This window comes from Sebastes umbrosus, chromosome 11 (assembly GCF_015220745.1).
Source record: "Sebastes umbrosus isolate fSebUmb1 chromosome 11, fSebUmb1.pri, whole genome shotgun sequence".
Classification (NCBI taxonomy): Eukaryota; Metazoa; Chordata; class Actinopteri; order Perciformes; family Sebastidae; genus Sebastes; species Sebastes umbrosus.
In genome coordinates, this window is record NC_051279.1 from 21,534,672 (window position 1) to 21,562,554 (window position 27,883).

At 39.4% G+C, this 27,883-nt stretch overlaps 3 protein-coding genes across 10 annotated transcripts in view; 2 read left to right on the forward strand and 1 right to left on the reverse strand.

Moving 5' to 3' along the window:
* Nucleotides 1-624: 624 nt before the first annotated feature.
* LOC119496639 (cleft lip and palate transmembrane protein 1-like protein) lies at nt 625-9,020 on the forward strand. Its single transcript, XM_037784087.1, has 17 exons — nt 625-1,357; nt 2,971-3,062; nt 3,404-3,581; nt 3,688-3,815; nt 4,616-4,694; nt 4,779-4,896; nt 5,012-5,106; nt 5,278-5,362; nt 6,025-6,125; nt 6,212-6,271; nt 6,445-6,495; nt 6,588-6,670; nt 6,876-6,910; nt 7,569-7,624; nt 7,757-7,801; nt 8,008-8,141; nt 8,922-9,020. Exons 1-17 carry the CDS (start codon nt 1,142-1,144, stop codon nt 8,986-8,988), a joined length of 1,623 nt encoding a protein of 540 aa, XP_037640015.1. The 5' UTR covers nt 625-1,141; the 3' UTR covers nt 8,989-9,020.
* Nucleotides 9,021-12,630: 3,610 nt separating this feature from the next.
* LOC119496640 (prostate stem cell antigen-like) lies at nt 12,631-15,522 on the forward strand. Its single transcript, XM_037784088.1, has 3 exons — nt 12,631-13,041; nt 14,842-14,964; nt 15,235-15,522. Exons 1-3 carry the CDS (start codon nt 12,981-12,983, stop codon nt 15,444-15,446), a joined length of 396 nt encoding a protein of 131 aa, XP_037640016.1. The 5' UTR covers nt 12,631-12,980; the 3' UTR covers nt 15,447-15,522.
* A 903-nt stretch (nt 15,523-16,425) lies between these two features.
* The window catches only part of LOC119496638 (focal adhesion kinase 1-like), a 79,747-nt gene continuing 68,289 nt past the window's right edge, over nt 16,426-27,883 (reverse strand). For 7 of the 8 annotated variants that reach the window (XM_037784082.1, XM_037784085.1, XM_037784080.1 and 4 more), the window contains 8 exons: nt 26,391-26,453; nt 23,845-23,884; nt 22,294-22,397; nt 22,042-22,050; nt 20,515-20,670; nt 19,890-19,970; nt 19,646-19,731; nt 16,426-18,555 (listed from right to left, as the gene is read on the reverse strand). In XM_037784082.1, the coding sequence (XP_037640010.1) occupies nt 18,429-18,555; nt 19,646-19,731; nt 19,890-19,970; nt 20,515-20,670; nt 22,042-22,050; nt 22,294-22,397; nt 23,845-23,884; nt 26,391-26,453 (666 nt within the window). In that variant the 3' untranslated portion in view covers nt 16,426-18,428. The remainder of the gene's footprint in view (nt 18,556-19,645; nt 19,732-19,889; nt 19,971-20,514; nt 20,671-22,041; nt 22,051-22,293; nt 22,398-23,844; nt 23,885-26,390; nt 26,454-27,883) is intronic. The other variant, XM_037784086.1, reaches the window with a different exon arrangement.

The following is a 27,883-nucleotide window of genomic DNA, read 5'->3' on the forward strand; positions in this document are numbered from 1 at the left end:
GAATATAGGTACACTGAGTATGAAAATACTGGAATCAGCCAAAAATAATTTTAGGTTGCTTAAAAAAAACAATTTCCTGTAAAAAAAAATATCTAGGACATGACCTCAGTGTGGCCACAGGCGTTGCCATAATGACCCTTATCAACCTCTCAAAAAAACTGTCCTTCACAGATAAACTATAGGTGTGGATATTATTTGCGTGTTCGTATCGTAAATTGGTGGGCCTGGTTTGATAGCTCAGGGTTTATGTCCTTTTCTATCCATAGGCAATCGTTGGAGGGAGGAGAGAGGAGATGGAGGAGGAGCCCAGTTGGTGTTGAGGCAGCATGGCCTATATATGTATTTTATTTATTTTCCTCATAACAAAATAAAATAAAATGAAATATGGATAAAACAAAATGGAGATAAAAATAAATTTAAAAAAAATAAAATAGATAAATAATAATAATTAAAAAAAAGCCAGTTGAGGAGTTTTTCTTTCTTTCTTTTCATGTTTATATATATATATATATATATATATATATATATATATATATGCCATGCAGACAGTATATATATATTCTTTTTTTTCTTTTTCTTTCTTTTCCTCATAACAAAATAAAATAAAATGAAATATGGATAAAACAAAATGGAGAGAAAAATAAATTTAAAAAATAAAATAGCTAAATAAAAAATAAAAAAATAAAAATAAAGAAAACTTAAAAAAAAAAAAGCCAACATAACTAGGCAAGATCAATATCACGTGACTGTGTACAGTGTGTGCGCTTGAGAGGGGTGGTGGTGTCTAGCTGTCTGTCAGGGTGCAAAATCAAATTAAGGCAAGATTAAAATGAATAAGATAAAATAAAGTAATATATATTTGGGTCTTTTGTAGCACCCAGAACAAACTGTGCGTGGGCTCACAGTTTGTTCAGAGAGAGAGCGGGTAGAGACGGTGCAGCCGCTGAGCTGTTGTCAGCATCAGCATCAGCATCAGCATCAGCATCTCAGATAACCGGAAGGATGCTCTGGCAGAGAGGAAGCGTGGGGATTTTATTGTGTTGACGCTGTATCCGATTATAAACAGCTCCGCGTCCTCAAACCGGATCCATTTTTTATTATTATTTTATTTTGTTCCCCGTTGTACATCAGTATACCTGCCATGTTCCCATCGTGTCAGTCCAAGCCTGCGGACAGCAGCAGTGGTAATGGTAGCAGTAACCGGAGCTCCATCGCTAAGCTGCTGCTCGGGGTCTTTGTGGTGTACATGCTCCACACCGCCTGGCTGCTGTACGGCTTCCTCAACACCAAACCCTGCGATGGAAGCACCGGAGAGCACTGCATCACCTCCTACCTGACAGCAAGACCCAGGCTACAGGTTAGCACAGGCCTCCTCTTCTTATTCATTCATCCTCATAGAGCAACATCAGGGATAACCACCCAAAAACTACATTGTGAGATCCACCACCTCAAGACACTAATGCATGTGCCCTCTGATCATGGAGTTAACTGACTGTCCCTGCCTTTTCATCATGTTATTATAGCAGCCTACTGCTCAGCATACAACCCACTGCTAAAGCATGTGCTGTCTGCATGGCAGTGAGACAAGTAAAATAATGACTTCTGGGTTTGGCTTTTAGTTTTGTCAGATGAAATGTATTTAATTATAGAGAGATGAAGTCTTTGTCAGGCTGATTGCATTAAGTGCTTTGGTGATTTACATGAGGGAGGAAATCCCCACATGTAGGGCTACACATATTGTAGGGCTACACATATTGGAACATATAGCTCAATTTTCTTTTTTTCTTTTTTTTTCATTTTGTTTTTCCTTTATTTGTTTTTACTCAGACATTTACATAAACATACTTAATTAGATGAAGTGAACCAACTTTTCCACTTTTTACAATGAAATTATAGAACACACAAATAGAACATGGGGTGCTTTTCATGTGAAATAAGATCACATAATTAATAATAATAATAATAATAATAATAATAATAATAATAATAATAATAATAATAAAAAAATTACATTTAGAAAAAAAGAAAAATTAAACAAAAGAAGGGCGTTTTGGGGAAATATACTTTTTCCACTCCTTCCAAATTTCCTCAAATTTAGTTTCTTGAAGCTTCATTGAGAAAGTAATTCTCTCCATTACAAATATTTCATAAATTACATCATACCAGTTCTCTAATGATGGGGTATCTGGTTTAAGCCATTTCTTAGTAATTGCTTTTCTGGCAGCTACACTCAATATTGTAGATGTTGAAAGTAGAACACCAAACAGGAGCTCGTCCCACTTAAAAACTATGTTTGTACCAAATATAGTAACTAATTCCGTGTAAATCTTACACCAAAAAGAATTAACTTTTGGACAGGCCCAAAACAGGTGATAGTGGTTAGCTACCTGGGAGCCACAGTTCCTCCAGCAGCTGGAAGAGCCTGAATGATGAGACTTCTGAGCAGGTGTAATAAAAAATCTACTAACAGTCTTCCAGCCAAACTAACCAGCCAGCTCTCCATAAGGTTGAGCTCGATATCTTCCATTGAAATTCACAATATTGTAACCAAACTTCTTCTGGAATGCGGCTATTAGTTTTGCCTTCCCATTTTTGTTTCATGTAGGTAGTACTTGCTATTTCAGCCTCCTGAAGTCCTCTATATATTCTTGAAATTACTTTAAGCCCCGAATCTGTTTTATAGGTACTTTTTTTTCCGAATGCCTTTTGACTCTCTAACATAGAACTGTTTATGTGATGTGGTTTCCCGAAGAAATCTAAAAAAGTCGCTATTATTTAACCCATATAGTCTTTTCAATGTCTGTAAATCAGTCAATGTCCCCTAGTTGAAAAAGGTACAGTATGAGGAGAGGCCTTGATTAGCCCAATCCTAGCTATAGCTCAATTTTCATTTCTGCAGTTGAATCTCATTTTAGACTTTTTCTGCAATGGAAAGACTGCTTTGAATCTCTTCTCTTTTGTTTTATCCAGCTGAGTGTCTTCACCTGCCTCCTGCCAGACAACAGCCAACTCAACCTTGCTGTGAAAATAGACCCGTTTGACCCCCACTCTACGTTTGAGAGGTGGGTTTGAAAACTATGGCTTTGAAAGCACTTTGTTTGCACTTGTTGCCCATCACGTGAATGATGTAACTTGCGAGCTGATCACTGATTCGCCAAACCTGCTTGCTTGCTTGCAATAGTAACGAGTAACGAAGATGCTTAGGGGAAACTTATCAGAGTAAAAGTACACATTTAATTTAGGATATGTAGTGGAGTAAAAGTGAAAGTTGACAGAAATATAAAAACTCAATTAAATTATAGATGCTCCTAAAAAAACTTAAGTATTGTAACAAGCGAGGAACATTGTAGTAACTACGTCCATGGCATGAAATGTTGTTTTAACTTTCTCTCTCTCTCTATAGGCAGGTGAATGTCTCTCTGCCAGAGCAGACTCGGGCTAATGGCACTCTGTATGCAGTCGTGTACGTTCACAAAGCCGGTGTTTCACCTCTGGAGGACGGCAGAGAAGTCCACTACGCAGCTCAGCTCACCACCTACATCACTCCCACACACACAGAGGGGCAGAGAGACATGCAGAAGGTAAAATGCTATTCAGTATCTGTCACAGTCCTCTCATATTTCACCTTTACAGCAGACTTAGACATGCGGCCTTGCTGCAAATAAGTTATTTTTGTGGCTCCATTAGAGGCCGAGTCCCAGAGCAGAGAATCCTGTATCCCACTGGAGACCTCATCTGTCAATCACGATGATGTCCGAGGACTTCATCTTCAACAAGGCGGGGCTTCCTAGTGACGTGCGGCGCTACATGAGAGTGTGAGTCACATGAGTCTTTGGAGGTCAAAGCCAGGTGATCAGTCAGTCAGGGCGCTGCTGACTCCTGCTTTATTGATGCTTCTCATCAGTATACTTTAGTGCTCGAGCGAGGAAAGCTTTCAGCCAGTGATCTTCTTAAAGCATCTGTTTTATCTCTACACCCTGTATGATATTATACCCTGTATATACATACAATATGTCGTATGTATCAGTGGTTCCCAACCTTTTCTTACAACACCCCTTCTGCTCCTGTCATAGTCACAAAGGTCGCTCTCATGTTCCTTTATACCTTCTTTCGGAGATCTACCATGTGAATAGGTGATAAAACCTACTAGTGGGTGTAGTAGGCCCCTACTGACCCACATCTATGGTGCTTATAGCGACTAACTATTTAATAGCCTGACAACAGTCTAATTGGCTGAAATGAAGCAATATCTATTTGCAGCCACTTGTCAAATAGACGTTGCAACTTTTCCTTCTCAGATTGATTTATTTTATTTGACTAACTTTTAGAGTCATCAGGAGGTAAACTTACTTAGTAATAAACAAGAAGAAGCAAAGAATTTAGTTTTTATGTACCTTGTGATATCTTGGCGAGGTCAATAAATACCAGCATGATTGCTACTCTGGGATGTTGACTGTTTATCAATAGCTATGCAAAGATTGTAAAGCAAACACAAATCCTGTTGCTGAGTAAACAATTTAAATGCACATATGTTACATGATACCTACCGGCTGTAAGTAAGGAATCTGCCCCAGGCCATTGTGTCTGTTTACATTAAACTGTTTTCCTGTCGTAGCTCTCAGGACGGCCGACAGATGATCTACCTCCCTCTGCTGCTGGTCAATGAGCTCAACTTCAGAGTCAGAGACCTCCTGGTAGGACGACTTTACACACAAAGTTTAATAAATACTGGGTTCTTAATGAAACAACCTCACATCTATCTCTGCATTCATTCATAGGAGATCAGCAGCAGCACGGTTCAGCTCCCTCTGACTGTGTTCTACGAGGGAATCTCTTTAAGGGGGTTCAGGTTCTGGGTGCATCTACAAGACGTGGTTTATTCCCTGCGACAGTTTGGTGAGCTGATAAAATAACGGATATGTAAAGTAACCCTGTACACATTCCAGCCTTTGGCGTTTCACATCACATAGTCAGGAGATTTAACTAAACAAAATCCTTGGTGTTTATCTAGGCTTCACAGAGGAGAACGTAGATGAGATTAAAGAAACTTTGGTGGGCTCCAACCTCTACCTGTTAGTGTTGACCGCACTCATCACAGCTCTACAAGTAAGATTACACAACACCACCACCACAAAAAGATACCACAGCTCACACGTTAGAATCCAAATGATAGATAGCCTAAGTGTCGTGAGGGCACGTGGCAACTCAGGCATTATTGCAAATGAAGCATTGTAAAGATAAAGTATGTTTCTTCTCCACGTCTGTGGTTTTGTGCAGCTCATCTGTGAATTCTTGGCTCTTAAGAATGACATCAGCTCATGGAGAAAAAAGAAGAGCATGGCGGGAATGTCCAGGAAGTCAGGTAAGAAAATTATTAAATTAACTATGCTTTACTTTTTAAATCAGTTTGCAAAGGTTTTGTTACACAGGCAGCATTTTCAGTCAACGTAGGAGGGCTTACCGGCAATCATGAACAACATTAAAGGGACAGTGTGTAGGATTTGGCGGCATCCAGTGGTGTGGTTACAGATTGCAACCAACCGAGTACCCCTCCGCTCATTCCTCCCTTTCCAATACTGGTAGTTTTGTACTCTGCAACTCACGTTAGTGCAGTTTCACAAGCGTGTCGGAGAACTATGGTGACCTTCAGGAAACGTAAAAACGTGAAAGGCTCTCTCTAGAGTCAGTGTTCGGTTTGTCCGTTCTGGGCTACTGTAGAAACATGGCGGAGCAACATGGTAGACTCTGTGAAGAGGACCCACTCCCTATGTAGATATAAACGGCTCATTCTAAGCTAACGAAAACACAACGATTCTTAGTTTAAGTTGATTATACACTAATGAAAACACAGTTATGAATATTATATTCCATTTTTACCAACAGATCCAAATGTTACACATTGTTCCTTTAAATGATAGTTTTGCTGTAAACGACGTACCACACAGTAAAGCCAGGAAAATGTTGAAATGGTTTAAGTTAGGGTATATAACTGTTCCTTTGGTCTCTCCCCTCTCTTGTCTGTAGTCCTGTGGCGTAGTCTCAGCACTTTGCTGATTTTCCTCCATCTGCTAGAGGAGACCAGTCTACTGGTGCTGCTTCCTGTCGGACTGGGAGCATGCGTAGAGGTATTTAGTATAAACAGACCAAACAGAAAAGGTCAAATAAAGATAACAATAAACCGTTTTAACCCACTAACCTGTCATCCCACCAGGTGTGGAAGGTGTTTACAGTGTTTAAGTTCCAGTTTCAATGGAAAAGCTCCAAGCTCCATGTGAGTAAGGTGCCATTCAACCATCCGTTCACAGTAGATGTAGTAGAATGTTTGTAGTGATATCATTTGTTGTGGTTTAAATAACTTTCTTTTAGCGTAGCTAGACTTTTGCTTTCAGCAATGATGCAGATAATAATTACATTTCTTTCTAACCTAAGTCTCTTACTGTGTAGGTAAATAAGCTGGATGAAGAAGAAAGGAAGACAGTGGAGTATGACAAACAGGTATCTTTTTGTCGTTATGTAAGAGCTCTGTTTTAAGCTCTGCCTCAAGCTTTGTTTCATTTTAATATTTGTGTGTGTGATTTTTACTCCAGGCGTCCAGATACTTGTCCTACTTGGTCTATCCTCTGTGTATCAGTGGAGCTATTTTCTCACTGGCCTACTTACGCCAAAAGAGGTGAGCTCTGCCACACAGCTTTAAATGTTATTTGTGCAGTTTGCTTTTAACATTTCAATACAAACTGTATTGGTTGTGTTTTAAGTAGTCAAATCAGACCTGAATATTTATATATTAATTAGTTTTAAAATATGTTCTCATTTACTTGTCATTATGTACACAGACTAATACATTAGATTAACATTAAATTGCATTGTGTTGACAGTTACTATTCCTGGTTGGTCAACAGCCTGGTGACTGGTGAGTTGATTTCCATCATTTGTACCAGTGAAACAAGCTTCATTGAATTCTTGTCAGTTTTCCTCATTAGATTAAAGCTACGCCGGTAACTTTGAGCAAATATGATAACGGTCTCTATATCCTGACACTAGTGCACGAAGCAGATAATCGGTGAAAAAAAACATGTTCCTCTGCCTCCTACTAGTGCTCATATTGGTATTTGCAAGTTTCAACTGTGCCGGAACAAAAAACTACCAATCAGAGCCGAGCAGTCTCTGAGCAGCTGTCACTCACTCACAAACTCCGATCAAACGGTCAAACTAGGCAGCGCTGATCAAATATGAATCAATATTCTGTTACTGTAATGCCTATTTCTCACCTCAAATGTTTTCAGAAACATCTTGTAGTGTACTGTTTAGCTGTAAAATGAGAATGTATGTGACCCGGCAGGCATGTTGAGAACAGTTGAGACAAAACCAAGCACCGCCCAATGGCCGCGAACTTTCTCATTTTATTATTTATTTTTATTTTCTCATTTTTCTTTCTCAGTTTTATAGAAATATCTTTTTTTTTTAATCATATTTGCTCAAAGTCCCTGACTGCAGCTTTAAGCTGATGCCTTTACTTGTATATTAACCACTAGTGTGCTGCATTGACACTTTACGTCTCCTCCTCTCAGGAGTGTATGCCTTTGGCTTCCTGTCTATGGCCCCACAGCTCTTCATCAACCACAAGGTCTGTCCTGTGTATTAGTGTATTAGTTACCAAATTATCTGTTTATAGTGCTGAGTGAAATGACTTGAAAACAACTGTATGAACTGTCCTCTGCTGTCTCTCTGTGTTTCTCCACTCGTCTCTCTGGATCAGTTGAGGTCTGTGAGCCACCTGCAGGGGACAGTGTTGATGTACAGAGTGAGTGGGACTATTTCTCTGGATCATTTACAAACAGTAACAGTAACGTACTTTATGAAGCCAAGAGCAGATGTTGTTTATCCTTACAGTGAACTCACTAGTTTACGGTCGACAGAGAACCATTTTAATGTTCTCTAAACAGCTTTTGCTTGTCGATGAGTTCATTATTCTCTCCCTCCTTCCTCTCCTCTCTCCCCGTCTACCAGGGAGTGAACACGCTGATCTCAGACCTGTGCTCCTGTGCCTCCTTTTTCTCCTTTTCTGCATCCTTCTCCTCCTCTCATCAACTTTCCTGCTTCCGAGACGAGCTCCTCTTCTTCCTCTACCTCTACCAGCGAAGGTAGGACACTACACACAATACTAGAAAACATACACATTTTACACTGAACATGTAAACACATTTGGACACCAGTGTTTGACTTAAATGCATCTTTTGAGAGGCCAGATCTGACAAAATGCTTTGCATGAATATAGACACATTGAATCTGAGTAGCAGACTTGTGTCAAGTAGAATTTATGTCATTTTTTTAAAGGTGCTATTGATAACATTGATAACATTCAGCAATTAGATGTTGCATTATCCCTCCCCCGTTCCATTGCATTTACTTCACAAGTCATTGCCAGGCATTTACCGCTAATCTCAGCCATTTATCCGTTTTTTCCACACTAACTGACGACCCAGAGACACCATGTGATACCAACGTCGTTCTACTATTGGCTCACAAGTCTTGTTAGAAGGGGGAACCAAACGTCAGATATCTTCCACAGAGATGAACAAAACATTAATTTTGAACCCGCCAAAAGTTTGAAAATGATTAATTCACAATCATAATATTTTTTTTCAGGAAAAGTCATATTTTTATTCGGCACCTTTCTAAAAGCTCTGTGGATTTTTTTTTTTAAATATTCGTCTACATAAAAATGTTATCAATAAGACCTTTAAAAAAACGTTGTCATTTAAAGATTACTGTATATAGAGATGTTTGGGAAGCAAAACAACCTTATTTGCTGACAGTTTTCAGTACATCCACCAGTTTTCTATCCACCACGCACCTGCATAACTTTTGTCTGGATTAGTGTGTAATATATAGTAACTGCTTTCATCTCATATCTCCACCAGGCGTTACGCCCACAAGACCAGGAGGCGAGAGTCTGGGACTCACAGCAAGAAACTAAAGACTCAATGAGGACAAAGACCATTTCCTCTCCTTCCCTTTTTAAAAAAAATCAATACACAAACACATAAAAACTCCTCTTCAAAACAACAATGAAGATGTGAAATGGAGGCTCAGGCATACGGGACACTCGGCCGAGTGCACCACATCGGCTGCCAGCTGATGCGAGTTCAGCTCTGACTCTTCACCGCTGCACACTCGTGGTGCTGCTGCTTTTTGCTTTGCATCAACGACGCTTCCAACCTTTACTGCTACAGTGATTGAACTCATTCATCTACAGACACGCTCTGCTGCACATGTTATGCAAGAAGTTATCAATGGCATCATATCGTAGGCAGTCGTAACGTGCATTTGCTCGATTCTGGTCTTTATGCACACATAAGAGGGGTTACTGAAGGTGTTTCCTGGTAGATTGTCTTCCACCCCAAATATAGTTCCATTATAATAAATCAATAACTAGACTCATGACTGACTGACTCAACTTGACTTTCATATGGCTGTCTGAAAAGCTTGAACCATGATTCTCCCTTTAAAATTTACTTTTTTGTACAGATTTATACACATATAGTATATTCTGTAGAAGAAACCTTTATTTGTCATATACATACAGGTACTCACATGAAATTTAACCTCTGCATTTAACCCATCCTAAGTATTTTAAGAGCAGTGGGCTGCTGCAAGCGCCTGGGGAGCAACTTGGGGTTTAGTGTCTCGCTCAAAGACATTTCATCGAACTGCCAACATTGTGTTTAAAGGACGACTCCACTGAGCTGCAGCCAACCCCACTAGAGAAAACTGTCGATAGCACAGGACTCAAGCTCATGGGCTCGTCCGGGACCTCTCGCACCCTAAGCGAGAATCATACCCCTAGACCAACGAGCCCCAGCTACTTTATGCTGGTTTCAAAAATTCATCGAAGCTGGGGCGGCCCATAAAGGCATAAAATGCTATATGAAGCTTTACGCTTGTATAAACTGAAACATTCAACCCCAGGAAGCAGCTTTTTTTTATGGTTGCACCATTGCATTGAATTAAAATGATGGTCCTGAATACCATTTTTTAAGCTTCGAATCTTCAGTTAGAAATATTCGAAGGTATTTGAAGCTTTGGGACAGCGCCACTGCCGCACTACTGTACACACACACACCTCTACACACAACAAACAGCGATAGACATCTGAGAATAACTAATAATAATTAACGTTGAATATGAACAACGAATAATATTGTGGGATTATTCGTTGATTACCATGGCAACGGTCGAAGCTTCGGAGCATTCGGGTCAGCCCCAGATCAACGCAACATATATGGTTTCTTTGGGAAACTTTTGTGATCCTGACTAGAATTTAAAATAGTGTCCTGTGATTTGAACATTGCATGGCTTTTACAGCACAAATGTTTAATGATAGACATACAGGTGGGTCCTGCAGGGTTGCAGATAAGCAACATGGCCTCAGACAGTAAAGCACTTTTTACTCTTTATCCAGTTTAGGGGAATAAATAAATGACTTGTGTTGAAGGTGCTTAGGCGCTAGAGTCTGATCAGGTTGTATTGCAGGTAGAGGGATCATGCTACGTGCTGTGTAGATTTAATGTTAGTCTTGTATATCTAGAATATCATTAGATAAAGTATTTTGTGTTTTGTCATCCTTAATGTTCTCCCTCATGTATTACATGTTGAGTTAGTTCCACTGTCAGTGCAGAGATTGACTTTGCAGTGTTATATAAAAAGAGGCTGCACTATTGTCAGCAAGTTTACTGCAAATATCCTGATGGCATGAAATCCCTGCAATGCAATTTTGATTTACAACATACAGTATAGCTGCTTAGTGGAAGTCTGTTACCTTTCACTCAGCACACAAACACATCACATAGTATGAGAAACATTAGTCTACATAAGGCATAAACACTGTAAATGAACTACTTTATCAAGCGGTTTATTGTGCTTGTAATACGCTGATTTCTGCACTAATTTCTGCTTCTTTGCTGACCAAACTGTTTGAGCTGGAGAATCATGTACAAACTTTAAATGTTTTTTTAAATTATTTTTTTCTTCTTGTTGTTTTGGCAATGCAACCCGCTTGTTAATTTTTTATAATATGAAATAAAAATAAAAATTGGCTTTAAGGTTTATGCAAATTGGAAAATCTGTGTGTATGGATTGATGTGCATGTGTGCGTGCCAGTGTTTCTATCAACAGGTGCGATCAGGAGACAAATCAACACAGACAGCAGACTGGTAACTATGGCAACAGCTTGACTGGTTTCTGTTAATGACGTTTCATAAATGCATTGTGAGTGTGTTTTTTGTCTTATTACTACAAGGAGGGAATACATATCCTCACTGTGTCCCATGAAGATTCAGGTTTGGTGTCAAGAAATAAATGTTAAATGACAGAGAATCTGTGCTGGGTGTGTACTGTGGTGTGTGTGTGTGTGTGTGTGTACTGGGTGTGTACTGTGTGGGTGTGTAAACTGGGTGTGTGCTGTTGCATTCCTCTGTTAACACTGGACAGATGTGATATGACAGATATGAGGATGACGTGAGTCTTTAAGTAATAAATATTTTTAAAAAATTCCAAATATTCATCTTGTGAAAAACAGTTAATTACATTAATGCTGTTTTTTGTTCTTTATTCACAGTAACTGGGATCACAGTCGATGTTCACTGTTAGTCAGGGATGGTGTGATGTTTTTGGTCAGGTCAGGTAGTTTTTGGTTTTATCTAAGCAGCAAGGTTTCATTCATTTTTAACTGAAAATGTTGTAGAGCTGCAGTGTTCGTGGAAAAAACTAAATGAGGGATGTGGCCTTAATAAACATTTTGTTTAAATGTAATCACACCTTCATATACTAACATATTTGGAAGCTTAGATTTGATTTGTGTCATTGGCTAATAGGCTGCAAGATAATTTCAGCAAATAATGCAACCTGTTTTATGTAAATCTTTAAACCGCAATAACAGATTTTTTTGGCCATTGACATGTACATTTTGAGTTGATATGTTAGCAAACATTTAAGCTTTTTAAACATTTAACATTTAAATATCCACCAGTAACAGAGCAGGCTTTAATTTGCAACCATGTTTTTTTGTCCAGCTGATGAGTGTAAGTCCAATATTCACTGTCTTTTAGCTCCGTTTTTGGTCTCCACCAACTTAGATTTATGGTTTTTATTGTTTTTTAGATGTTCTTGGGGTAAAAACGTCACGGGCCAACAGGTGAGGTGAGTCCATGAGCGAGTGGAGGGGTCGCAGCTAGCTCAGACATGTCTGTAGTAACAGCAGGACAGCGAGGATTGGACGTGGTAAATGTTTTTAGATGGCAGAGAGTACAACTAGAAAGATTAAAAAATGACTTTAGAAGAGTGTTGGTGAGTTTTACCCACGCTGCAGTGCTTGTAGTTTTTTTTCAATGCTCACTAAGTCATGACGTGGGCTCTCTATGAAAGCTGTGATAGTGAATCGAAACGGTAAAATTGTGGGCTGGACAGATAAACAATAAGCTGAAACTCACTATAAAGCGCTGCAAAGCCGAGCGGAGCTGCAGATTCAGGTGATAATTCTCTGTCGGTTCGTCACTACCAGCGACCCCTTTCTCATTACCTTCATATTGTCATTTGATCATTATTATAAAAATATTGATTATAGCCACTTTAATGTCTACACTTCTGCACTTTCTCCTACTACATGTATTCATAGAGGTTGTTGTTAGATAGAAATGGGAGTTCCCTCTTGACTAAAGACAAGAAAGTCAACAAGACTTGAAGAAGCCCTGCAGCACAGGTTGAGCTCAACATGCCAAAAGAGATGACATAACTGTCTGACACACGTTGTTTCAGTGAATGGCAGCTTAACTCAATGAACCACATTGTGTCCGTGATTGGCAGCAGATAAATAAAGGACAAGTATCTGTGAAACCATAGCAAGATCTAGGAATGTCCTACCAACACACCCAGAGCAGGGCACACCGGGTTTGACAGCAGACAGCGGAGGTGAACAGACACACATGCCTGACTTGAAGATGATGCTGCTCAGCCTTGCGGTCCTCTCCCTCCTCGTAACGCCAGGTACGTAAGTTAACCTCAGACCCCTAAAACTGAAGGTCAAAAGGTCAGGGGCTTTTCTCATGAACAAAATCACTTACGGCTTTTAGGGTGGGGGTGGTGAGTATAGGACAACAGGGGCTTAGCTCAGAGGCAGTGACTTTATGTAGAAATCTTGTCGGGGATCCAGGGAGGGCTTCAGTTTCAGAGTTGCTAAAAACTTAAAAAAGAGACTGAAATCAATTTTTGTTTAAGTTGCGATCAAAGAGACAGCATGCTTTAGAATGACAAATGTGAATTCAACGAGTTTAGTCAAACTGACTATGGTTATAAGCAAGGTCTTAAATTATTTTCTTTCTTCACCTGCCACTGTGGCAGGTCACTGAACATTTCTACCAGCCACTAAATTTTTCTGTCTGCCACTTGTGAAATGTATTAAGAACGCTTTTCATTTAGGAATTTCTTAAAAAAAAATAAATTTCTTAATGTAAGGAACACCTATGAGCCTATTTTTTTTACCTACCACAGCCAACATTTCGCCTGTATTTGGCAGGTGCTCATTTAATTCCCTAGTTATAAGTTAATTAGCAGGTTGTTCAGGTGGCAATTTCAAGACTTTCTCACACAATTGTTCTTGAACATATACAGACCTGCTTTTGATTGCACAGAATAGCTACTATATAATAGTAAATAAACAGAATATGAGAGATTTATCAAAAAATAATCAAATAATAAGACTGAATTTATTATCAGGGTGGCTGTGTTGCTGAGGGAGTTGTGTTCATCAGTGCATATTTTGCATTGTGATAGAGTGCTGATCTTTTTATATCTTATTTAATTAATAATTGTTAATAATTAACTTGCGTCGGATGGTTAGGCATGTGTTTCAGTGGCTGTAGTAGTCCTGGAAATATGTAACTAACATAAAAGACAGAAAAAAGGAAATAAGGAGTGCTTTAATGATAGCGGTCTGTCTTATATTTTTGCCTTCTAGCCGTCAGAATAAATCTGGGAGCTTTTTAAAGATCAGATGTGTTTATTATGATGCATCACCTCGGTGATCTATTTTAAGAGGGCAGAACAATAACCTGAATGGGAGGGACAGTACGCAGCCTCCTTTTCTATACTCTTTATAATTAAAGAAGCAAGCCTGACAAGTTTTGACAATGCTGTGTTTTGGGAGGTGCTGTCATTCCACTTTGTGATTTTATAGCGCATCATAAACATTTCTGTAGTTCTATAATTTTCTTCCTCCACAGCCAGACTGAAAATATCTAATAAGTCGCAGTCTGCCATTTTTAATTGTGGGCTTTAATACAGGAGCAGACAATCAGGAGCCTCATTTTGACTCCTAATGCTCAGAGAAGGAACAACCCTGTATTCATCTTTTGTGCGTCATTCTCAGAAATATCCCGTCACGAAGACGATCAGATCCCATTCCTGTCAAGTTAATTGTAGTCTGTTATGATTTTTAATAACAATTCTCAAAATATGTTCTCAAATAGACCTCGACAACTCAATGAGAGCTTAGTCCTAAAGTCACTAAAATATCTAAATCCAACACAATTGTGACTGCAATACATCATGACCTAAAACGAGCGACTGTGTCAATAAATAAATGAAGAGGAAGAACCTAACCATCAATAAGCAACCATATCAACTTGATATTAACATTTCAATATTGTTTCTTAGCTCTGTCCAAATGGTTTTTCATGGAATTTTTATCAATGGACTTCCTGTTGTGTATTTTAAATCATGCACTGGCTTAACTCATACTGTATTTATAAAGTGACTTCAAATCATCTTGTCTGTTTTGGCCTGCAGGGCTGTCACTAAGCTGCTACGTGTGCAGCTCTGCGGCCACCAATGAAGAATGCAACAACAACAACACCACCCAGGAGTGTCAGCCGTTGCTTGACAGGTGCATGACTATCGTCAACATTTTAGGTAACAATGGAAAACACAATATCAGGTCACTTTTCCTGGTCAGAAATGTAAAGAACTGCAGATTTTTGGGATCCAGTATTTTTATAAAATATCTTATTGAATCTAAAAATGAATCTCTAAAGTAGATCTTGTTAGTTTATTGGCAAGTCATTACAGCTTTGGTCCTATTGGTCCTTCTTAATTCAACTAAAGCCACTGTGCAGCCTCTAAATAACTCACTCCAATACCCTGCTGTGTGTGTGTGTGTGTGTGTGTGTGTGTGTTGCTCAGGCTCTACCAAAGTCATAGTGAAGTTGTGCGCCAGTAGGGCCACATGCAATGGAGCTGCTGCGACCGCCTCAGTCGACGAAAACGGAAACGGAAACATCGTCAACTGCTGCAACACCCATAACTTGTGTAACTTCGGCGGAGCCGAGTCCATCCACGTACACACAGCACTGCTGCTCTTAACTGGAGGTGTAATGTTACTGCTGTTACGCTGACATCAGTGGGATATGCTGAGGGAGTTACACTGCTGCTCTGTATAGAAAAGTGTTTTGATAAACGTCTCTAAGTCTGTCTCAATAGTCTGTAATAGTATGTAATATGTATCATGTAAAGACTGTTTAGCTCTGTAATTGTGTTAAAGGTCCCATATTGTAAAAAGTAAGATTTCCATATCTTTTATATTATAAAGCAGGTTTAAGTGCTATATAAATACTGTTAAACTATCAAAACGCTCAATATACGGAGAAATACACACAGCCCGTATTCAGAAATGGTGCGTCTGAAACAAGCCATTAGGATTTCTGTCTATTTATGATGTCACAAATATACAATATTTAGACCATTACACGATTTTAAATGTAAACATTCTAAATGTGTCCCAGTTTATCTCCTGTTGCAGTGTATGTTAATGACATCAGCTGACAGGAAGTAAACATGGACCCAAACTGTTGCCAGGCAACGCAATTCTGTTGCTATTCCGTTGAAATGCACTCAAACGGAGCGTTTCAGACAGAGGGTGAAAAGAGGTATATTCAGGCCGACAGTATGAGGAAAATAAAGTTGTTTTTTTAACATTACAGCATGTAAACATGTTCTAGTAGAAACACAAAATACAAGTACAAACCTGAAAATGAGCACAATATGGGACCTTTAAGATTGTGCTTTAAACACACATAAAGCTTATTAATAACATTGTATACATACTGTAAGTATGACATTAAAATACTGACAGTACCCTGTACTTCCTATGGCTGTTGTATGTGAATGCTGATTGATATATTAAAAATGCCCTCATAGATGATGTATGCTTTGAGTCTCACTGAAAGCAGTTTTTTCTGCACTGTTCTAGCACTGATATTTCCTGTGAAATCTCTTATGCTTAAATAAAACCTCTTTATACTGGAGATATGAAACCTGAAATGTAATGCTTTCAAATAAATCTCTATACCAAGGATAAGAATGCGGACAGTCTGATTTCCATTTCGTCATTATTTTTATTTCATTGTTTTTTTTTTCTCCTCCTATTTGACAAGATGGCTGATTTAGCCCAGAAGACAAAATAAAAACCAGTGTTTACTAGTACTAGTTCTGTACAATTCACCAGTGATTCACACCAGTATAGCTTACAATATACCAACATGAGCAGATTTACGCAACGACAAGATAAAATAGATTGTTTTTTACATATTTTCTTTTTTTATCCCTATAAAACCCAGATATTTTTTTAATAGTTTCATTGCTGGCTAAACCTGGAAATCCAATCTGGGTAAAATAGGGTTAAAAAAAGTTTGTTTTTTGGTGCTGTGCAAATATGCTCTTCTCCATACCAGTATATCATGCTATACCAGTACAGTCACCAGTATATTTCATATAGCAGTATGTCATACTCCATGTGGGGTCACTATTAACAAAGACACGTGTGATCTGCTGTATTTTCAGTTCAGTGTTTTGTGTCTGCAAGACAAGTTTCCAGTCACGTGGCTCCACATTTCATGTGTGTGTGTTTGTGTTTGTCTGTTTCCCTGGGGACCGTTGTTAGGAGGGACATATTATTTAAAGAGTTGCACCTGACAGAAACTGGGACTCAAAGCACAGAGGTTCCAGTTGTGAGGTTTGTTTGTGTCCCCGGTAAATTCACTTTGTGACACCGGTGGGGTGAGGGGACAGTTAAAGGCGTGACACCAGTCTTGTACGAGAAACAACGATATCAGGACTGTAGGTGAGGAGAAAGAGGAGAGGTGACACTGTCGGTTCAGTACGAGACATGATGTCCTTCTCTTCCTCCGGGACAAATAGGAAGTATCCAGTCACTCAAACTGAATCCTCAAAATCCACCTTTTTTTTTTTTTTTTTTTGCTCATCAGAGTCAATGCTGGGATTGAATATCTGCTTGTATTCCAAGTAACAGGAAGAAGATTGTGACTGCTGAAACGACACATAAGACATGGAGCCAGCCGATAAAAAGAGTAAACTAAATTGAGTGCGAGTAGGGAGTTTCCTGTCTGCGGCGTTCACCCAGACAAGAGTTGGATTCTTCACATTTGGAGTCTTTGAAACCGGCTCAGAGAGGAGCTGAGGAAGACTTCACGAAGGAGAAGAGCAGTGAGAACAAAAGGAAAAGTGAGTGAAATAGAGAAACAAAAAGTGTCTTCTTTCTTCGGGGCAGCAGCCCGGCGCTAGACTGTCCCTCGAGTTTTAATACCCGTCTCTTCCTCCATCTCCTCCTCTGCAATTTCTGAGTCTATAAATAAAACCTGGTGAGACGGAGGGAAGACGGGGATGGAAGAGAGAGACGGGAGGAGCGAAGCGATGGAGGCTGCTTCTCCAAACCAAACCTCTTTACTGTGAATGTCCTTGTTGGAGCATCAAAGCACCGCACCTGACCAGAGCTGAACATATAACATGTTGTTTGATTCAACAGAATCCACGGTGATGTGGAGGTAAAGGTCACATCCAGGGGGTCACAACACATGACATCAACAAATGTACTGATGATGGCTGCTGGCTGACGGCTAAGTTCATTCCCACAGTGAAGTTTCATGCAGATGTGTTGCTGATCAACAGTTCCAGATCCAATCGCTCCCGTGATAGTGTTCCTGTCGGAGGGTTTTAAACCGTTTGAATCCGGCTCATCTCAGGTCCAAACCCATAGTCTTCTCTTTTCCACCTCTCATCATTATATTACAGTCCAAAGAGAAGAGAAGCTGCCAAGTCCCTGATTCAGGAAGTGTTTTTACTCTGTTGTTATATTACGAAAGTCACAGTGGTGGAGAGACGACCTCGGCTCACGCGGGATTCAACATCTAATGATTCTTCATGGTCAAAGAATCAGAGCCGCTGTTTTCTCCTTTTTTGATGTAAAGCAGTCAACCTCGGATGACGTCACTTTAATTCTCCACTGCTAACAGTAACCAGAATGATGCTGTCTCTCAAAAAACACGTCAGTTTCCTGTTGGGTCAGCTCGGCTGTTGCGGGGCTAGTGAGGGCGCGACTGGGACATCATCTTGAGCCGTGATTGGTCGATGACATCCAGCAGGTTCTTGGCGTCAACCGCAAGAGCGTGAGCCGCTGTCAACATCTGCTTCTTGTAGTCCTGCTGGAGGCTGGGACAGAGCAAAAATACATACATCACTTATACAGACTGGTACTAGTGGACAGATGAGATGAGAAGTAGAATATTAAAAGGTAACTTGTGACTAATGGGGACAACAATTGGAAATTGGTGCAGTATTGAGGGAGAGCGCTGCAACTAGCTGCTAAACGGGCTGCACTTTAATCGCTCGGGGCAACTCCTCATTGTCAAATTGTGACTGACAGGCTCAGATTGTTATGTGTTAAGTGTCTGACAACATTATGGAAAGGACCCTAAAGAGAAATTTGTTATTGTGTCATGTGACTTGTTGCCGGAAGAGATGACGGTGGAAGCGTGAGTGAGAGTTGAGTTGGAGAGAGGAGTGCCATGCGACGCCGGTGTTTTCAGCGTTTGATGTGTTAGAGTACGGAAAGCGTAGCTTAAGTGTTATCTAAAAGATTTTCAATGTCATGGCTGAATATTGAGATGATTTCGACAATGTGGATGCGACGCAGGGCTTCTCCGAGAGAGACACGCACAATAACAATCAGACCGAATCAAGCGAAAGGTAAGAAAAACACATTATTTCTCTGTAGGGTTCTTTCCATAATGTTGTCAGACACTTAGAATAATAACAATCTGAGCCTTTCAGTGGCAAAAACAAGCACTTTTAGTGGATGAACAGTAAATTGACGGTGAGGAGTTGCCCTGAGAGATTACTTTGCAGTCAGTTTAGCGGCCCAGCTTGAAAAGTTACTCTTTAAAGTCACTATTAGTACAATTTTAAAATCTCTGGCTTTGGCGCCCCCCCGTGATAGCATCAGAAAAAGTTGTGGCAGAGAGTTGGAAAATGTTTCTCTGTCTGTTACTGTTTTGACATTTTTTCCAAACACCGACTAAATATTGTTTCTTTGGTCTTTAACTGAATGTATTAGTGTCCTTAAATGGAATAATAATGTACCCTGGGATCGACTGCATCCATTAAACAAATACAAGAAACTGTAAGAAAATACAAGTTAAGAAGATAGGCATCTATTACATGGAAGCTTCATGATGTCTTCCAATGTCAGGCAATGAAACTATGCTTTATATATTATTATAATGTCAATATTTGAACCTACCTGGTCATCACATATTGTTGGGCTAACTTCATCTTCCCAATCAGCTCCGCCAAGTCAGAGTTCAGAAGCTTCTGTGCCATCTCGATCTGGTGAAGAAAAACAGAGAACTAAATATCAAAGCTAGTAGGATCAAATACCAACACCGACCGATATTAGTGTGATTCAAAATCCTTTAGCAACATTTAATGATAATAAGAACATAAAAAGTGATTCCACACTAGACATAACAAGTGTGTGTTATTACCTCTCGGTGTGTACTGGCTGGAAGTTGTGGTAGAGTCTCGTCCACTGTGGCCAATAATGTCCTCAACGCCAGACCAACATCCTGAAACACACACACACCGTATTGCTCAGAATAGGTTCAAAATCATACATAAGAAAACAGAAATTTAGGAAATTAATTAACATGGAGTTTAAAAAAATACTGCATTTACATGTAAAATTATAAACATGTGATAAAGTGATTTAGAAAACACCAGTGTTAGATTACAGTTAAGCAATATTTCCTACACAGAAAGAAATAACCAGTGTGGAGAACAGGGACTCATGAGGAGACTGTGATTACTAAATCCCCACAATGAAAAGCAACATCTAGTGAGGTTAAAAGGTCAGATCTGTGGAGTCTGGTTAACAGATGAATCACAAATTATTCACGGTGAAGTAGGAGTATCAAAGTTCAGCCCTCTGAAGGAGCGGTGCGGTGTCATCTAATTAAAACAGGGTGTCACAGCGGTCAAGAGAAGATAACATTAAACTATACAAACAGAACAGCACTCATCGGTGTAATGACGTTTTAAGGTCAAGGTTTGCAGCTCAAGAGAGGTAAAACTGAAAAATTCAGTGACATTTAGTTGGAGTGCCTCGGTTACCTTGACCATGGGAACGTATTCCTCTGGAGGAGCTGGTTGAATCTTGCTCGACATCTCGATCACAGCTTTGACCAGTCCGGTCACATTCTCGTACACCTTGTCGTTGGAGCGGTCCAGATTGGCGGTGGGGGGCGGGCTTATCTCTTGGGGCTGCAGCTGAACCGTGAGAGCACAAAAAAGCAATAAGTGACAGGCTGACTGAACAAAGACCTTCAGGTCTGTGTGGAGACAGAGAGAACAAGTTGAGACAATGTTGATGAAAAATATGAGCAATATGTACAAATCCTACATGATTATAGAGATGTACATGAAACACGCTTTTCTGACTCTCTGCACATCTGGTACTAGAAAGTGAAACACACAGCAGCACTGCTTTTTAAATAGCTGCTGAGTAGATAAATAGTTTGAGATGATGAAGAGAGGCCACAACTGCTGCTGAGCGCTGTAAACTTATACTTACTTATATATCATTGAGACAAATTAATAGATTCATGAGTGAATGAATATATGTGAAAAGGTTATCTAAATCTGCGGCACAAAATGTTGTTACGTGTCGTTCTCTTTTCTGGCCACTAGATGGCAGTAACACATTGGAATAAATAGATATAATTAAAATGTCAATTTAATTATGACCTCTCTTGAGCCTTAATCATTTGCATACTTTCTAATTGTGAATGTTAAGACTTTCACTTGCCTTCTTTAAATCGGTCTCTGCTACTAAATTAGCTTTTCAACAGCACAAAAATGTTTTTCTACATATTTCTACCTCCTCTCAATCACCTTCTACCCACTCCTCCCTCCAGTGGGAAATCACGTTTGCGTTATCAATCACAGTCACCCGCTGCTGTCAAAACACTAGGGCTCTGCACCTTGTACACATATGGCCAGCTACTACTGCGTTAAACTAAGTTGATTCTACTGTGGTGATATTAAGAATGCAGGCAGATTGTGTTTCACATGGCAAATGCTAAAAAGAAGTCAAATTGAGTTTATATTGTCATGTCAAAAATCACAAATCTGACTCAAAAGGCTCTACAATCTGTACGACACATGGCACCCTCTATCATTAATATGAGGAAAACAGACAACATTACAAAAAGCAATGGAGGGGGGGATCCCTCTTCTATTCATCAAATGTATTTTGCACTTATTCTGACAAAGTGTTTCACCCTGGCTGAGAAAACTGCTTGATTATTGCATAATTACTTCGAAATGTTAACTAGTGTGATTAAAGTAAAATAATTTCAAATGTGATAGAGGGTTAAATACTGTTAGTATAAGACAACAAACACGACTATGTACATTTGGATGTTAATTTTGAGGGGGAAAAAGACCTGATTTGTATCTACACAACAAAGGGAACTGCAGGGTGAAATAAATGTGATTATATGAAAACACGATGGAGAATTTGATTTGTTGGACAGAGAAATATAAGAACTGGTTGGAAGAAGGAATCAAATGACTCTCGGTGTGATCAACTAGCAGACAAGACGCACAGTAAACACACACAGACGGTGTGCTGCTTACCCGCCAGGGCTAGAGGTCAACAGTAAGGCAGGGTGCAGGAGGAAGAGGAGGAGGGGAGGAGGAGGAGGAGGAGCAGCCAAAGGGAAAGAAGATAAAAGGAGAATATTAAAGCATTAAAAACATGCAACCTGTATATTTGATGAACGTATCCTTGTCTGTGTGATTGTGTGTATTGTTAAGTGTTCTTTTTTTAATAGTTTGTGTTGAAGTATTTTTGATTTGTGTGCGTTACTGTATGAGTGTGTCGTGTACCTTGACTCCGTCGTTGTAACTATCTACAGTATTTAGACAGGCCAGACTGCCTACTTGGCCCTGGGCTCCGGGTCGAGGGGGTTTCTTTGGGGGAGCTGCATGCTCTGCAGGAAACAACAAATAAAAGGTGAACATTATTCCTCCTCACAGTTTTACAGTATCATTTCTGGACAAATTGTACTTTTACATGCTTCAGCAGCTGATGTGGTCGTTCATATCTGTCTTTTAGGACTGAATTTAAAGTTCTTTTACTTGTTTACAAGGCTCTTAATGGTTTGGGGCCAGCCTATATTATTAATTCTTTGTCGTTTTATTATCCTTCACAGCCTCTCAGATCCTCTGCTGCCTCTTTTTAAAATACAAACTATCAAACTAATAAGAAAATCGGCAGCTCAGCCTTCTTTAACTATGCACCGAAACTGTGGAATTCCCTATCTAAGGCTCTAACAGATGCAAGCTCAGTCTTCATTTGTTCTATTTCTATTTATTTAACCTTTATTTAACCAGGCAAGTCCATTGAGAACAAATTCTTATTTACAATGGCGGCCTGGCAAAAGGCAAAGCCTACTTATTTTTCTACATGTTTTATTGTTCTTATTCCTTCCTTTGTTTTATTGCTTGGTTTTATTGTGCAGAATTTGCTCATTTTAATCTGTTTTTATTCATCCTGTTGTTTCTTCCCTTTGTTGTGAAGCAATTCGAACTACTCCCTCTGTATGAAAGGTTATATAAATAGTAATAGTAATAGTAATAGTAATAATAATAATAATAATAATAATAATAATAATAATAATAATAATAATAATATCAGTTCAATTTCAGGGTGGGGCTCCAACTAAAGATTATTTTCTTTATTGATTAATAGTTGAAATGAAAAAAACTGACATCTTTAAAGTCTTGTTTTATCTGTCCAACAGTCTAAAAACCAAATATATTAAATTCAAAATGATATAAAACACAGACAATTAGTAAATCCTCACATTTGAGAAGCCGTTTGGCATTTTTGCTTGATTAAACATCTGAAACAATTACTCCACAATTCTCTCTAGATTGACTAATCAACTAATTGTTTCAGCTCAATGTGACAATAAACAATACAGTGATGAAAACAATACAAATTGACACTAGCAAAAAAAATGTATACTGTCGTTCAAAACCTCCCGTCTGTAAAACTATTTCAAGCTGAATGTTTTTCTATTTTCTCTGTATTTGGCTGCTTGCACTGTGAGCATATTCACGCTTTGAGCACACGACATATTGAACTTGACATGCTGTCTGAGTCCATATAAACAGAGACTGGTTTGCTCGCTGGCTGCACGGTTCACAATCAGATCTGTCGTGTTGCGGCATCAAACTGTAAACTCTCCAAACAGACACACACACAGACTGACACTATCTGTATACAGAGAGTGAGTTAGAGCTGAACACAGCTATGTAACGGTATATGTGTGTGAACTGCATACTTTGGGAGATTTACAGACAGAAAGAGAAGAGAGATTTAAACAATAGTGGTTGTGTGTAATTGCAGACGGTTACAGGCTTGTCTATTACCTGCTTTGCCAACGGGTTGGTATATGTGCTGGTTTCCTGTCTGCACAAACAAACAAACACAACAACAAAACATTTGGTTAGCAAGTACTCAATCACACACATAATCAGAAGCTTCACATGAAAAATGATCTGAAAAATTTAGGGAATCCACACGACACGGGATCTCAATTTGTACTTGTAAAACACACACTCGTCTCGGTTTTCAGTGGTGTGTGGTCTAACACTGTGTTACTTATGTTAACCAAAATATGCTTCCTGCACATGGATAACAAAAAAAGCCCTTCCTTTGTTAGTGCTACCCTTTCAAAACCAGCTGCAGCATGTCTTTATGATTTGATGGTTGTGTGAGCATACAATGATGCCACAAAGCTCTCTAGTGGTGCCAGACATGTTATATATTTACTTTGTTGTACTATTACTGAATCTTTGTTGTTTTTTCTGTGTGAGAAAAACAGTACAGAGGGCTTCGAAAAGCCATCAGAGTGTTGTGGTCTGAAAACCACCAACACCCAAAAATACTCTACTACAGCATTTTATACACTGACACATACACACATACATACACAGGGAGATTTTACCGCCACAAACCACAGCCATTCAATGGGAGGAGGAGGACAAGCAGAGAGATGAATTACAGAGACAGAAATATCTGGCCCATGGCAACTTCAGACTGCTACAACAACTTCTGCTGGCATGAAGAACGTAACAGACATCAACAGAAGGACTCTTTGGGATGAAGTTACAGCAGAGCTCTGATCAACAACATCATTTAGTTTCAGGAGGAGAAACGTAATCACAGAAAGACTTCGAGAAAAACACGACAACTCCAGTTTCTAGTCTACAAAAAAAAAATCATTACAGGAGGGAACGAGTGATGAAGTCACGTTTCAATGCTACCTGTGTTAAAATATGTTAGAGGTTTTAACAGCATGTAACCACCATTATGTTCTGCTGAGTGGAAATGTGCAATCTGTCACTGTAACAACGCGGTGGCAATGCGGTAATCATGCGAGAGTTACACAACAGTGCTCAATTAAAAACAATTATGTGGTTAGCTCTCTTAAGTGATCACAAATGTGAAAGCCAAGAAATTATGTCTTCTTTCACACATATTGTAGCATGTTTGTACATATTCACGTGACTAATGATTATTTTCATTATCAATTAATCTGATGATTAAGCTCTCAATTAATCACTTAATCGTTTGATCTCTAGAATATCAGGAGACTAAAACCGAAGGTGAAGCTTTAAGACAAAGAACGCAGCTATTCCTCAAATTTGTGAAAGCTGAAACTAGGGAAAGGTTATGTTTGTGAAGGTTCTCAGTCATCCAGGTCATGGTATCCGAGTAAGGGATAAATCAGCAGCAACTAGACTTAGTTTAGATTCTTGAAGACGTTTCACTTCTCATCCAAGAAGCTTCTTCAGTTCTGGCTGAATGGTAGGGGACAACCCAACGACCCGTGTGGCCGTCATTCACACTACGCATCAGCTGACTCTAACGACCCATAACTACAGTGGAGCACCAATGTACTGTGTTGTTTCTATTATCCTGCTAATGACCCCACATAGGTTAAATTCCTGGGTTCCCCTACCACTCAGCCAGAACTGAAGAGGCTTCTTGGATAAGAAGTGAAACTTCTTCAAGAATCTAAACTAAGTGTAGTTGCTGCTAATTTAACCCTTACTCGGATAGTGAAAGGTTAGCATTTTTTGCTTGAAAAACGACATAAACAATTAATAAAAAAATGTAAATAGTTGCTGCTTCCAACTGACTAATCTTTTAATCCACTATTCAACTAACCGTTTAAGCTCTACATGTGAGATATTCACTTCTAGGGCACATTATCATCTTATATGTTACAGGAACAGCCTTGAGCTTAACATGTTGAAAACAACATCCTGTTAAAGTGATACAGCTGCAGCTGCAGGTCAATGACGTTCTACGAGACCCAATCCACCATGTTTTCCTCTAATGCTACTTTTGACGCTCTAATCTGTGTAATTAATGGGCAGACATGAACAGAGCACAGTAAACTATAGACTAGCAGCATGCTGAGTTACTGTGAGCAACACTGGGACAGACAGATAAGGATAAAGATGGCTGCTTGTGTTCTTGCTCTATTAATAACTGGCGATGTTGTGGGAATCCATTGAACCCACATTGCTGACCTCACCCCCCGACAGGTCACTTCCTGTCCCTGGATCAATCCCCTCAGCTCTAATCAAAACAAACACATGCTGCAGTCAATTGCAGTGAGTCCAACCAGAATGTGGACTTCCCTCAACATTTGTCTCTATCAGACATCCTCCTCTCTTAAACACACAAACAGTTCAGAAATATAACTTCCCTTTTTGATGCGGTGGGAGTGGCAAATGGTCATGACAGTGAAACTTGGAAAGAGGCTATATGAAGTACAGTTCATTCAGGAGAAATAACTCCTTCTTGTCAAAACGCAGCCTGTGAACCCCTGTTATTGTCCTACTGCATGCATGAATAATAACATAATAATGACTAACTAACAGTGTGATAGAAAGTAACTTACCGGTGGTTGAAGTCCACCGTCTTCTCTGTCCAGACTCCCTCTAGAACTTCTAGAGTCTGGTTTCTAAACACAAACACACACATAAACATAAAAATGATATCTCCATTCATCAACAGTAACTTATAGTAAATAAATATTATATAAATAAATATATTTATAGTAGTTTAATAGTAAGGTTCTGGGCTGCTTTCACTTCAATTTGCTCTCAATTTACCGAGACAGATTCAAAGTTCTGAATTGACTATTATGCAAATTGTTTGCAAGTGTTTTTCCAATGAAAAGTGCGTCATATTGGTTTTTCATCGAGACAAACACCCTTTCATGGCAGCTCTACATCACATGCTTTTGCAAGACTGGTCCATTATATGGTGCATTTAACATCTTTTATCATCAAAGAACTGCCATAAACAGCCATTTTACCATAAGAATACATGACAAAAAGCACCTTGTAATTAGCAAATAAGTGACAGTTAATACTCTAATCTGTCCAAGGTGAAAGTGACTCCAACTCTCCAAATCCAAGTTTAATCTTACAATGATTATGTGAATGAGGAAATGAATGAGTGCATCAAAGCAGTGAAGTTCATGTAAAAAAAACCTCATTAACGTACACATCTAAACAAGACTTCAAGAAAAAACAGGAACATACTGAACAAAGCTGCAGGCCTCGTCTTCCTACACACAAACTTTTTCCAATTAAAGCACAACTTTTCAGATTGACATTTAACCTCCAAATTGCAGTGCCGCCGAAAAAAACACCCACAAACGCCGCCAAAATAAAACCACACACAAACACCCAGCCGTTCCATCCCACCAGCCGCTCTCTCACACCCATCCTTTGCCTACCAGTTTTCCAAGACAGGACTTGAAGACCAGCATTGCCATTGAGTTCATCAAAGTCCTCTGATGAATCGTTTGTGTCCGAGTTGTTGTGTCTGTGTTGCTATCTGGTTCTGATCTTATCGTATCTCTTTCTAAAGATCTGTCTGTCTGCTACTCTGTGTGAGCAGTTTCATCAAGACAAGAATTCAGATACAGCTCCAGCTTCCTGCCTCTAGCACACTTATATCTGACTCTGACGCATGGAGAGAGAGAAGTAGAGGAGGAGGAGGAGGAGGGATGGAGCACGCTGCCAACAAGCCGTCAGTGTGTGAGCACGTCTATCCTTCTTTCCCAAACCATTGGGTTTTCTCCCTCCTCTCTCTCGCCCCTCCCTGAAGTGACAGCGTTATAAAAACCATCCAGCCTCCAACACGCACACATAAATATATACGCCTCCCGAGCTTTTCAGTAATCTTGTGTGTTGTCAGTTAGTGGTTGTGGGTCAAAGACAGACTGTTGACTGGGCTGTCAGATTGTCTAAGCCTATCATTAGCCTGGAATTCACACAGGCCACACCTGCCTACAAACTCTCTCTCACACACACAATAAAATTCTTGAGAAAAAACCCCAGACAGCTCCTTCAATCAGTGTTTCACAGAAATATGCATCCT